We start from the raw sequence: 14,348 nt of genomic DNA, 5'->3' as shown, positions 1-14,348 counted from the left end.
GTGACTTGTATGTCGCTAATTATTTAGTAGCGCGTTCCACTTTTATGCAAGGAAGAAAAGCTTTCAGCTCCACTTGCTCCAATTTTTTTTGCTGATTGCGATTCGCTACCGGCGATCTAGAATGCCTCGTTACTTTGACTTTAATCGAGATAAGAATATCAACAACGTCATATAGAGATTCGTCGGTACAGCTAAAAATATACACTTGCTATGCAGCGGCTGTTGAAACAACGTCATGTAAACGGAACGTTCGCGTGAGGTGCGTGTTCTAAGACGAGAGATGCGATGTGCGTAATATCAGTCGCTATTAATACTGATTCCCCATTAAGTTTGTTAATTTAAACATCTGTGCGATACCTCCCTCTGCGTCTTTGTATCCACTGACCCGCTTTCGAGATGAAACATTTACGCTCAGTTAGGACTCTAGTTACACAGCGACCTGAGATAATGTCTCCAGGTTCACAATACATAGCGACACGTTTCGCAATTTATGGAATAACATCGACGTCATTTCAACTTGGCACGAACTTATTGTTGATTGCACCACTGATTTACCTTCCATCGAATTTTTCGCTTTAGAGCTCTTGCTAAAACGGAAGTTCTAAAGGCGAAAAAATTTCAACCTCTTCACTGTCTTACATTGAAATAATAACGATCGCCGTACACATTGCGTGATGATATTATTTGATTGTAATCAGACACGCATAGTTGATTCGTATAAGAATATGTTTGTGAAATAACTGCGAAGTTTGCATTATATCCTTACAACCAGTATTATCATTAATTTTATGTTAATAAAACAGCAAGAATTGATAAAATAATATATAGCAATATTAAAATTGTTGTTAATAGGCAATATAAGAGTCGTTAGTTAACAAACATCGAAAATAAATGCTACATAACATACTCTGTCTAAAATTTTTAGAATCTCACTCTGAAGAGTAAAATCTCACTCTTAAAGATTGAAAATTGAGTCACTCTTTATCAGAACACTCAATTTTTACTCTTTAGAGTCAGATTCCACTCCAAACAATTTAGAGAGTAGAGTAAACCATATATATGTTATATGGCAGTTATATCTATGTTTGCTAGGTATGTACATAACAATTTTGTAAATACACTTGTATGTCATATATTGAACGACGACCGACAGTTTTTTGTCTCAATATCCTTGAAATCGATCCTTCTGTTACAGATCATTTAAGACATTGATTTCCGCACTAAACAGATTTCTATGAATTTATATAATCTTGGGATTTATATAATCTTTTTGTTTACCTAATTGCGAAATACAGTTCAAAAAAAATTCTGTGATATCAGAGCCTAAATTTCTATTATTAAATTCTTGTCGCGCTTACGCAAAATATATGCTATGGGTTCATTGATCATCCGAAACTCTCCGACATTTATCGAATTTTTAGATTACTCATCAAGGTGAAACGATGAAATCATAATAGCGTTGATTCTTTCAATAGAACCTAGGGGATACATCACATATTCCACGACGTAGGAAAGCCTTGCGAAACATATTCTGTATATCTCGCTGACGTCTCATCGATCCCGAGAATATTTACGCAGAGTTTATTTTAGGACATATTTACCCCTGTTACCCTACTTTTCTTTGACAACGCATTTTTTTTTACGCAATATAAATTTCCAACATACATTTTAAGCTATTTTAAAGGGCGCATTGCTGCGATTTATTCTTTTTATGACACTAGCGAGAATTTAGCGAAATACACATGTTTTTTTTATCTTCGTGCTTTTTGTAATTTTAGGCCTTGCTGTACCTGATACAATTGCTGGATCCTATCGTGAAGGGAGACTACGTTATCGCGTATTTCCACACCCTTACGGCCAGCAGCAATTACCCCAGTTTACACTGGCTGCGCGAAGTCTACAATGTGCTTCCCTACAAGTAAGTTGTACGCTTGAGATATCGAACGCATCGAACTTATTGATCGCATTTTAATGTAGAATCACGTCTTTACGGTACGTACAACGTATAGGATAAAATAAAATATTTGAGCGACATTGGAAATTTGATGACAGCTTTTTGATTATTTATTGGAAAATCTAAATTTTTCCAATATTTAATCAATTAAAAAAATTAACAGAACAGAAAATATGATTTTTTAAATGTTTTTTTTTAAACGTTTATTACGTGAGGCAGAAAAAATATTTGGACAGTATTGTATGTCAATGTAGAACGAAAATAAGAGTTTTATTTTTTTACTTTGTTAAGAAAAAACTGAAACTAAAGTATTGCTAAATTACCGGTTTCAGTTATGCAACGGCAAATTGCAACGAGTAGTTATACTTATGCAACTTGATTCCGCTTGTTTGCAGAAATTTGATAGCGATCTTGAAAACAGAATTCCTTTTACAGGTATAAGAAGAATCTAAAACATTTCTACATTATCCATCCTACCTTCTGGACCAAGGTTAGTTAATAGTATCATCGCGTAATTGCTGACATAATGAGGGCTCGATAAACGCTGTTTAAGACGCAAAACCGCACCCGTTAATGAACGTTATTATTGTACTTCCCACGTGTGTGCATGACGAAACATCTTCGGAACGATCATATCGAATTTCCTGGCCTTCGTTAGTAAATACGTTTCCACGCAAAAATTTTGCAATTAACAATTTTTTGAACCATTAAAGAGTACTTTAACGATAACTAAAATTTGATAGTGATACTATCACCTTTGTGCAAGCTATATTCTTGTTTCTCTTCCTATTACAATTTTATATTAAGGAAACTCCAATTTTCACTAAATAAATGTAATCGATCGTTTGTTATAGATGATGACGTGGTGGTTCACTACCTTCATGGCTCCAGCTATTAAGCAAAAAGTTCACAATTTACCCGGAGTAGAATATCTTTATGAAGTTATGCCGCCTGACCAACTCGAGATCCCAGCGTACATCACGGAATACGACATGACGGTACGGCAAGTGGAAATTCGATTGGAAGAAATTTAGAAAAAATTATTCTCACTTGAAATTATTTTTCTTTATAGATAAATGGCCTGAGGTATTATCAACCGGATCAGGTCTTGTCGTCGCCATCAACGTCTACGTAATTCGCGGGTGAAAATCTAAGCAGCGAAGTATCAAGATCGAGGCTAAATCGAGTGTTCTGTGCATTCATGCGGTAGACTATTCGTATTTTTGCAGTAACACCCGTATGCCACTTAAGCGTGAGAACTGGATTTGGACTGGAGATTTGTGACTGCTGGTGTATCTCGCCGGTTTTCGACAATGATGAAGTATGACATTGACTAGATACGATAATCCGTATCTCTTCGAAAAAGTAGCCCGGCTCCGCAATAATTCGAAGTCGATTTGTCCAAGTGCCTCGTGATGGACCGCTTAGCAGGAAAAAGGACGAAAGGACGATCGGCCGCGTGAAATATTAATACGAATATTAATAAAAAAAAAATCAAGAAACCACTGCCCGCCTGCTTTTGACGTTGATTGGTTCTTTTACTCGTATGCTCGCTAACGCATACGGGTTTTTACGTCCCCGAAAGTACGAAGATAAAACTTGGTACTGGACAATCCACATTAAGATAGGTAATTTAGAGAAAGCTGGATCGACCGTGTACACAGCTGGAGGTGCATTGCTAAACAAAGTGTATTCTCCTTATCCAATAATAGAGCTAATAAATTACTATTCGCTTAGAGCGAACATCGGCTGCCAAAATATCAATAATCAGTATTTTCATCGTCGTCGTTGCTCGCAAAAACGAAATCCGAAAAGCTAAAATATTAATCTTTCGCCCTCGTACTACGCTATTCGTGGCAGATTCTTAGCTTTAATACTGCCTGTGAAGGAGGTAGAAGGGATAAAGAGAAGCATTTGACGACGCACTAGATTAAACGTCGTCTTAATACAGACCGTCGATCGCTTTCTGTTATTTTCATAAATCAATCGTTATACAGCGAAGAGCGTCTATTTGATTATTGTACATTGTCAATATTTTATTCACATCGTTGATAAAGAGATTGCGCTGCGCTGCCGCCGTCGCCGCCGCTGCATAGCCGCGGTATTTTCGATATACTAATAATAAATCATCGGCTACAAACAAAGAGCGGTTGGATGTTTTACTGTGATGTCATGTCTTCGGCGCTCAGCAGATTTGATTAATTTTAAAACTTTATTTGTCTTCTCTCTTGCGAAGACTTCAACTCGAAATACAGAGCAATGCTCGCAGAATCGTTATCGTTGAGCGCCGAAGTTGTATGTACGGGACAGTTCTAGAATAGAAGAAGCAATAAATTTAAGAGCTTGCTCGCGATGTATTTCGAGAGGCAAAAAATCGTTATCCCCGTTGTTAAGCATTTTTAGCGATTAAAGAGATAAATTAAAGAAGTTAAAACCTGTTAATCGCGTCGATTAGCCCATTTCTCACGCCCGCCGAATCGCGAATATTTTGTGGCATAAGTATAGCGTCATTCCCTCCACTCTTGTTTAATCATTTGTCAATTAGTTTTTTGGCATAAAGAGAGAGAAAAAAAGTTACGTGTGCTCTTAATTAATCGCGGATGAGTTGAGAAGGCAATGGGTTAATTGACCACGCTACCTCCGCCGAAGATACAATCGTCCGTGTGATCGAGTGCATAAGTGTTTATACGCGTTGAGATATAAACAATTATGGAGTTATAAAAGGTGCTACGCACTCGTAATCATAGTACGGCTGTATTTGGAAAACGCATTAATTGCACAATGAGTGAACTATGATCAGTTTATACATTTTAACATGCATTTTACAACGCATAAAATGGTGAAATCCTTACAATTTTCCGGAAATTTATCAAAAAAAATCTATATACTGTGTGAATATTGTATCATATAAGTACATTAATTGTATCATTTAAATTTGCTATCTTGTACCGAGCTAAATGTTCTTTAGATTTCTCTGTAAACAAAATTATTTATTTATAATAATTTTTATACTTTTGATACATAATGTGACTCTTTATGATAAACGTATCAAGTACTTGTAACTATTCTTACAATATTTTTCATTTAAATGTTTTAATAACTTTTTTCATAATACTGCTATTATATCATACCATAATTATTAGAGTTGTATCATACATTATTCTTAAATTCACTCACTTGATTGCATAACCGTTGTATTTTCTAAATACAGTCGTTTTATTCGCAGCGATGGGATAGTATTTTTTCATGTTGCTGTATTTACATATGTCTCTGTTTTGCAAAGACTTCTAATGCTATTCGCGCTGCGAATAGTCGGAAAAAATTAACCTCGTACTATTCGGAGGGGCCAATAGTATCAAATAGGCTATTTCTCATTTTTATTTACATTTAATGACCTCACTGTCCGTCCCTGACAATCGAGTTTAATATGTAGTTTAAAATTACAAGATGTAACATCCAAAGAGATTACGCATGTATGCACGCGCGTATTGTTATCTCTATATTTTATACTAGTTGTTATCATTTTATTGTCCCAAAATTTTAACTGAAAAAGACTCGGTAATTCCTGTGTAGTGCGACAAATGTTTTAACAAATTTCAAAATTATTGAATAATAACGATGAATTTATAATACAAATAATCGCTAATTGTTTATGTATGACGTACTGTTATCTTTGGCAAGCTTGTATACGATAATGAGATTCGAGAACGATGGATATGGTTAAAGTTTTGACCTTAAAATATATTATATTGAGATACATATTAACTTAATATTGTTTATGTTAAATAATTGACAATTGAGTCTATGATTGTGTTAACAAATACTTGTTCGACGATTGGAGAGAGTCTCATATACACACATAACCTTTTAAGGTCCTAATCTAGTCTTTTTAGCTGCGTAGAGAAAAAAATATATTTTGAACGAAAATTATAGGCTTGTGCTTTATCAAAGAACTTTCTGAATTGATGCACACGATGCAATAAGTTGAAGTAAAACAAACTATATTTATTTCACTTCAATTTATTGCATTAGTATGTATCAGTTCATCGATAAAAAACAAACCTATTATTATATATATCGCGATGTTCGTTTCATTCTTAGTGCACTCAATCTTTAAGCTTTAAGTCTTCCCAAATTATACCAAGCAGAAGACTAATTGTGTATTTTCTTTTTAGTATCTTTTGCTATGGCCGTTCTGTGAAATAAATGCATATACAGTGTATAATTAGAAAATTTAGTGACTCACTAATAATATGTAATTATTATATGTATTTCCATTGAAATGATAACATGAATCGGCGTGTCGATTTTGATTAATTTAATAGAAAAAGTATATAGCTAGACTAGGACCTTAAGTAAAATTAGTCAATCACCTGATAATATTGCTACATTGAAATACATGTGAATGTATGTACGTGAAGTGAGAGTACGATCTCGTCTTAGCACCATGAGCTAAAATGTTCTCTTTTATGAGAAAAAATGATTTTCTGGGCTACATTTTAAAACTTTACTCTGAAGGTGCATTCCACTTAAAGTTCGCAATGCTCGTAAACATCATTCATTCTTGTTATCATCAAATGTTAAACAAGAAATGCACGCAAGCGTGCAAATATTAAGTGGAACACATGCTGAGTAAGGCCGGTATTCATAATCTATTCTTATATTTAAGATCTTAAGTATAGCTTTAAGATGTTACGAATCAATTACAGAGCCGTCTTAGCTTCTTAAGATGTTACTTAAGAAAATCTTAAAATAAGAACAGATTATGAATACCAGCCTAAGTTAATTTATAAGCCGGTATTCATAGTCGGTTCTTATTTCAAGACCGTCTTAAGTAAAATGTTACAAGATATCATAAACAAATCACCGTTCGTTAAAAAGAAGAAAAAGCTGTATCAACATCTCAAATAAGGTTTTGAAATAAGAATCAACTGTAAATACTTCTTTTACTCAGAGTAAAGATTTAGAACATAGCCCTGACGTCATCGGTAGTATTTATATTTATTATAATATAGCAAAATATATTTTATTTTTAGTACTCCGACGTGATAAGATAAGAAGCAATAATTGATGAATTAAGTCTTCGCCTTTTGCACTTTTGCTTTTTCTATGTGACGACAAAATAACTATTATTACTTTCCTGCACGTTATGCCTGCAGTGCCTGCAAACGTTTTTTAAATAATTTTTAATAGCTTTTTTAATCAGACTTTTTTTAGTAAATCAAACTTCTATCATTAAATTTTAATTTACTACATTAGTTTTATTTATCGCGTTTGTCTTCTCGAGTGAGCCAATATAACAATATGTTTCTTTAATTTGAATCTGACAAAATTTTTCATGCGTGTGTCATAAGAGACTATTATACTTGTTATATCGCTTGCGTAAAGACTGTTATTCTTATACTATATACCTTGTACTTAAGCCAAGTTAATACAAGAGTAGATATGTGATTATGATAAAAGAAAAGAGAGAACTATAATTGCGGTGGTGACGCTTCGCGATCGTACGCACTGTCATGATTTATATAATATATGAGAAATATTGTTGAAAATCACATATTGTGAATTTGTTTCAGACCTATTATAGAAGAAAGTATTGAAGCAAAAGTCAACCTGACGATTATTAATTATATGCTGAGCTTAATTATTTTTTTACTATTTTTTAGCTATTAGTGATATCACTGCTGGGTTATATGAATATTTTATAATCTAGGAAATTATATTTCCTTATATAATTATATCGTGTTTCCATAGTTCGTACTTAAGGATAGATTTATTAACAACAAAAAAACCCTGAGCGAAACGTCATTTATCCTTTATTGTTTCTTCTCGATGTCGATGCACGACCTTTTAACAGGTGCACTTCTTTCTCCGTTGTATCCTTTTTTATAGACTACAATAAACATATTATTTCAATAAAATTCTATATTATCTTATGCATTTTATTTTGAACGCTAACATGCCTCTTGTGTGGACAATTCCAACAATGGTTTACTAATAACAAATTTAGTTGGACGCAATAGTGCACATATAATTGATGCATATATTAGAGCCGTTGTACACTGATTTAATCTTAATGTATTCGTGAAATATACAAATATTTCGATTTATAAAATATATTATTTTCTTAACAGTAAAATAAAGTATAATGAAGGTTTAACTCGTTTTTATATTTATATTAAACACATCTTTACGCCAATTTGTGCACAACAGCTTTAAATATGCATCAGTGCGTGTTGAGTGCAATCAAATTCGCTATTCGGAATATATTAAATAATGTGATTATAGTAACTAGTGTGCCTAATGAATACAAAAAATTATAATTGAACCCCAAATTGTATTTATTCAAAATTTTCACATAAAAAAAGTGTAATCATATATTCATTCAAAATTTTGGGTTTTCAAAAAAGTATTTATTTACAAAAACCTATGAATATTTAACGAGTATTTATGTTCGTTCAAACAAAATATAAACTGAAAAAAAGCTCCAATAAGCAATCGTTACTCTTAACTATAACCGGCACTTTGATAACTTTAAATAAAAAAAACTGAATTTTATTTATTTTTGTCATTGTAATATTTAAATTTTATAAAGAAAACTTAGAAATTTTGAAAAATATTTTAGAAAGTAATACATTTTTAATTTATAAATATCTATTTGATAGAATGCCATACATATTCCAATATAATTCCGGTTACGTCACAGTAATATCATAAACATGTTATAAGATATCTTGGGCGCATCGTTCATTATGGTCTGTGGATATTAAATTCCGAGATATCTTATTTATCTCCAATAAAAATATCTTTGTTTAATCTAGGTTAAACAAGGACGCCTATAGGATAGGTGGCGGACTAAGCGCGCGGTGTAATCGTAGCTATTATTTTTATAGATTTCTGTTTTCTCTTGCAGGCTTGCAAGCTATAATATGCAGATAATACAGAGTAAAAGTGAATACAAAACCAAAAAAAATTCGTAATCATATTAAAAAAATATTTATTTAAATGGAATGAAAAAGTATTTATTCATTTCTTGACAAATGAAAAAGAAGTGTATTCGAATGAGTATTTTCATTTTTTAAACAAACAAAATTGAAAATATTCGTTATCATATTCATTTAAGTCGAATAAAAGATATTTATTCAATTCGTACGAAAACATCGTATTTAAATTCGTATTCATATTCATTATTCACTCTTTTATTCGAATATTGGAAGCATCTATTCGTCGAACACAATAATTAAATAGCAGTTTCGCTCATAGGCACATCCGTTACATAAAATATGGATCATATAAATACGATTATATGAAAGTATTCATGGATGTGATAAATTACGACTGTGAAGAGCACATATTAACGAGGGTAGACTAGGGACAAAAATAACAGGATATATTTGCATAACATCTTAAATGTTTTTGAAATTATGATATACAGGTGTGTGTATGTATAAGATAGGCCGCGAGATTTGCTAGACGAATCGATATTTGTCCATTTAGTTTCCTGCCATATCACGGAATGTACCTATACGCAGAAGCACAGGAGTTACTATCTTCATTCTTCAAGTAAGTTTCAATTTATTTTTCTTATACTATAAGGAAAGTATAACTTAATATTTAGTTTTTAGCAATTATGTTAATAATTTGCATATTTTTCAATTAGATTTTATCCGGATACTCTTAAAAAGTTTACAACAAATTATAAATTTTTTTTTTCAATTACACATTACAAAGGATGCTCGCGCGTGCACACACGCACGCACGCACGCACGCACATATACACGGGATCAACCCCTATCACGTCTATGTCGTTGGTTCTAGATTACGCTAAAAGTAGGGAATTACACTACATATTCTGTAACAAAATATCGTTTTATACATGTGTACATATCTTTGACATTATATATAATATTGTAGTATGTAATTATATGTGGCACTATACATATATAATCATATAAGGAACATAAAATGTTTCGAGACGGCAAAATATCTGGAAAACTATAAGTTTTATAAAAAAATATTTTAAATAAAAGTTGCGCAGAGTTTAAAAAGTCACTGGCTTTATCAGTTTGACTTTGGGTGGCGCCAAGATAGGGCAAAGTCAACTCGATTTTTTTAAGCGAGACCCCCCACTTTTTCTTTCATTTTCTTAGCTTTGTCGAGACCTTTTCAAAACATTATAATTTTATCCATTTTAGATCAACCGTTTAAAAGTTATTGAGTATTATATATGATGAGATGTCAGCGACTGTAGGTGAATCGAACACGAAAACTGTTCATTTTTTTGCGCTAAGACTTATACGTTTTGTTTAGTAGGTCGTAAGCTATAACATATGAGAAAACCATTTGATTTCACCGAGACCTAATTTTATATAGGATTAGTGCGGGGTTTTTTAACTCTTTGGCTTACAACCACGAGTGAGACTCGTGGTAAGGAATTTGGTCCATAAACAATAAGTACGAGTCAGACTCCTTACCACGAGTCTTACTTACCAAATTCCTTACCACGAGTCTCACTCGTGGTTGTAGGCCAAAGGGTTAACACAAGAAAATTTTGTAGTCAAATAAATTCTATGTTTAAAGGTTTTTTGCATAGATATTTTAAATATTATAAGATCTTAAATTCAAAATATCACTTTTTTCCCGATTTCCATTTTATAAGGTTGATTTTTTTTACGAGGAGATAAGGAATAGAGTTATTTGATGAAATATTAATTTGTGATTGATTCAACCAAATCAATATATGATTTATTTTAAAAAACGAAAATGATATGATACTTATAGTTATACAAAAATTTATCCTCATAGGTAAAATATAACATACAAGTTAAATGAAAAAGATTGGATCTCTGTGATAAAATTTGGATTTTGCACGAAGATTTTTAGCGAGGAACATGGAAATTTTAGGCATGAAATTTGCACCGTTAAATGTACCCCTAGAAAAAAGGCTGCAAACGTTAGCTGTCGCGATATGGATAGCTATCTTCATTTTCGGTCCTTTTGGAGGATATTTAATTGCAGTCTATCTCCTATACTACACGGAAACGATATGCTTCGTCATGTTATTATATTTCCTTTGGATGTATTATGATTGGGACACTTGCTATCGTGGCGGTAGAAGGTATAGTAATTTTATTAATTTTTATTAAAGTAATCATTGTAGATAAATAAAAATTTTAATAATCGCTTGAAGACAATTCCTACATTTAGATTCAGAAGAACTATAGGCAAGAATCAATCATATTAAAACATCACTAAGCGCTTATGATCAGTTTTTTACTACTAAAAATGTATCCAATTACCTACTCCATGCAACACAATAAATGAATAAAAAGTCTGTTATAATACATGTAAATCATTCTATTGCAGTAACATTGCAATATTCCAGCAATGTTGCGATAACATTGTACGAATATTGAAGCAAGTTTTTGTATTGTACAGAAATATTCATTAAATCTTATATTAGAAAATAATTTTAATCATCATAAAATCTCTTTATGAGATGATAATCATTAATTATATTGATAATAATCATTAATGTTTAAAAAAATGTATCTTATTTTTTAGTGAATTTTGGACAAGATGGACGAGAAATAATGCGTTTTGGCGTTATTTTTGCAATTATTTTCCATTAAAATTAGTGAAAACGGTATGTCTAGATCCCAAAGAATCTTATTTTTTCATTGGCGTACCTCATGGCATTTTCTCGGTGGGAATATTTGGTTCATTCGCAACGGATGTATTAAAATGCAAGGAAACATTTCCTGGATTAGAGATACGTTTAGTCACTCTTGATCAACATTTCAAAACACCTTTTCTAAGAGATTATGTTTATTCCATAGGTAAAGACTATTAGAATATTGTCTCTCTCTCTCTTTCTCTCTCTCTCTCTCTCTCTCTCTCTCTGTCTCTGTCTCTCTCTCTCTCTCTCTCTCTCTCTCTCTCTCTCTTCCGTAGACATTATAATTTTTATTAAGATATCCTTATTTTTATAATAAGTGAATCTTGTAATAGACTTGTACAGAGAATGCTTTCAATATCTATGCAATATGTATAGGTACATTTACATAAGTAGTAACATTACATCAAGAAATAATAAAATATGTTATATATTTCTTATATAAAAAGAAGATTGCTTCAAACGCTCATTAACAAGAAATAATTTGACATTATCTATTATAACAATAATTTATGCGTGGGGATGCTCCAAAAGAGATATTTAACATGCAAATGAAACAATGATTAGTGTTTATCACATTATGCACTTTACGAGATAAGACTATGACTCTGTTCCGTTTTACGCATGATGCGCATGATGCATCATTTATCCTTGTTTTTCACCGAATGTTAAACAAGGATAAATGATGTATTATGTACATCATGCGTGAAACGGAATGCATCCTTTAATAATGATAACTTGAAATATACAGGTTTTTGCGCTTGTAGCGCGAAAGGTATTAAGTATTTACTATCAACACCACCGAAAAGCCCATATACAGGAAAAGCTATAATTGTTGTCGTCGGTGGTGCTCCCGAAGCGATGGAATCTTTACCGGATACTTATCGTATTATAATAAAAAAAAGAAAAGGCTTCGTGAAACTAGCACTAGAAAACGGGTAAGCGGTCATATATTTTTCTACATTTATTTATATAATTTTTGAATATGTTATTAGTATAAGTTACATATTCATGATAGTGTTCAAAGTTCATCACAAATCACATCTCAAGAAAAAGTTATTTTGCAATATGTTTATATAATATTTCTTACGAAATATAAATTATATCCATCCCGGTAAAAATTGTTTATGCATGGATGTGTATAAATATGTATAAACAATATAAATTGCTCATACATAATTATGTATAATTTTAAATATAATTATACGTAATGTTTTTACATTTCTTTAAACTTGATTTTTTCTAAAACAAACAATGCGAAAATTATCCCTTTAATTATTTTTCATGTTTTCACATTACTAATACAATATATTATAGGACCGTATACATGTGATAACACAAACTATAGAAATCAAAGCCTTAAACGGTCTAGCTGGATCTTAATGCTTGTATGATTCTTATGTGAATTTATATACTACGTATATAGTCCCACAGAAATGAGCGCCGAAAAATTTTCGGTCTTGAAACGCTAACTCTACTAAACTACCGCAGTAATATCACGAGTTAAATTGGCTAGCAATTTAACAAATTTTTGATGCTTATTCGCATCTTCGAAACGATCTTAATAATGATGTATAACATATTAAAATCTGTAAATAATTAATTCTTATTGCGAAAAATATTACCTCGGCCGGGAGTCGAACCCAGATCTCTTGCATACCGTGCGAGCGTCCTAAGTCTTTAGACTACCGAGGCTTTCACATTACTATTATTATTTTTATTACACTAAAAAATAATTTTATAAAAAAAAGAAGAATGTATGAATATGTATGACATATTTCGTATATAATTATACGTTTATGAATTTATGCGTTTTTATGTATGTTTATACATATTTATACATATTCATGCATGAAAAATTTTTACCAGGCATGAAAACAAATAATAGACATACAGTGATTGTACTCAATATGACTCAAATCTAATACAATTCTATGATTTAGTATATTATTGGTTCCCGTTTGCTCTTTTGGCGAAACGGATTTGTACAATCAAGTATACAGCCCAGAAGGATCGATTCTCAAACGCATACAGAACTATATTCAAAATTTTATTGGGCTGGCACCCGTCATTATTTCGGGTAGAGGACTCTTTCAGTATTCATTTGGTCTTATTCCGAAGCGATTACCTGTCACCGTAGTAGGTAAAGTTCTCTTTATGTACTTGTAAATTTGTATATATTATATTTATTTATATTTAATTACTCATTTTATGTTTTTTTTCATTTTAGTTGGCAGTCCTATGAAATTGCCCAAGATAAAAGAACCCACGTTTGAAGAGATTAACAAATATCACGATCAATTCATAAAACATTTGACTGAATTCTTCGATACACAAAAGCATAATTATATAAAAAATGCAGAGAACGTTACTCTCGAACTCTTATAACATATTCAATCATAACTTATTAATGATATTTAACATGCGATTGTATACTAACATGGGATGCTTTCCATTTGATGACACAAGTTGACACAAATCGATACAAATGTCGTTCTATCTTTTTTATTCTCTGAATGTCAAGAAGGATAGAACGATGTCGACTTGTGTCATCAAATGGTAAGCGCCCATGATATTTATTGAACTATAATGTTAATGCTAGAAAAATCTGAATAGGAAATTTTTATTTTAATTCAAATTCAAACTTAAATATATATATTTTTTAAATACAATAAAACTCCATTATTCAAACATGTTGAATGACAAGACAGTTTTGAT

General features: G+C 31.7%; 2 protein-coding genes across 2 annotated transcripts in view; one reads left to right on the top strand and one right to left on the bottom strand.

Moving 5' to 3' along the window:
• The window catches only part of Gdap2 (ganglioside induced differentiation associated protein 2), a 28,165-nt gene extending 24,717 nt beyond the window's left edge, over nucleotides 1–3,448 (top strand). Inside the window, exons 9-12 of the mRNA XM_018518875.1 lie at nucleotides 1,779–1,918; nucleotides 2,390–2,444; nucleotides 2,809–2,952; nucleotides 3,027–3,448. Of these exons, the coding sequence (XP_018374377.1) occupies nucleotides 1,779–1,918; nucleotides 2,390–2,444; nucleotides 2,809–2,952; nucleotides 3,027–3,089 (402 nt within the window). The 3' untranslated portion in view covers nucleotides 3,090–3,448. The remainder of the gene's footprint in view (nucleotides 1–1,778; nucleotides 1,919–2,389; nucleotides 2,445–2,808; nucleotides 2,953–3,026) is intronic.
• The window catches only part of cn (Kynurenine 3-monooxygenase cn), a 31,009-nt gene that overhangs the window by 3,897 nt on the left and 12,764 nt on the right, over nucleotides 1–14,348 (bottom strand). The gene's annotated exons all lie outside the window — the stretch shown is intronic.

Source organism: Trachymyrmex cornetzi, unplaced genomic scaffold (assembly GCF_001594075.2).
Source record: "Trachymyrmex cornetzi isolate Tcor2-1 unplaced genomic scaffold, Tcor1.1 scaffold797, whole genome shotgun sequence".
NCBI lineage: Eukaryota > Metazoa > Arthropoda > Insecta > Hymenoptera > Formicidae > Trachymyrmex > Trachymyrmex cornetzi.
This window is presented reverse-complemented; position numbering and strand designations above follow the sequence as displayed.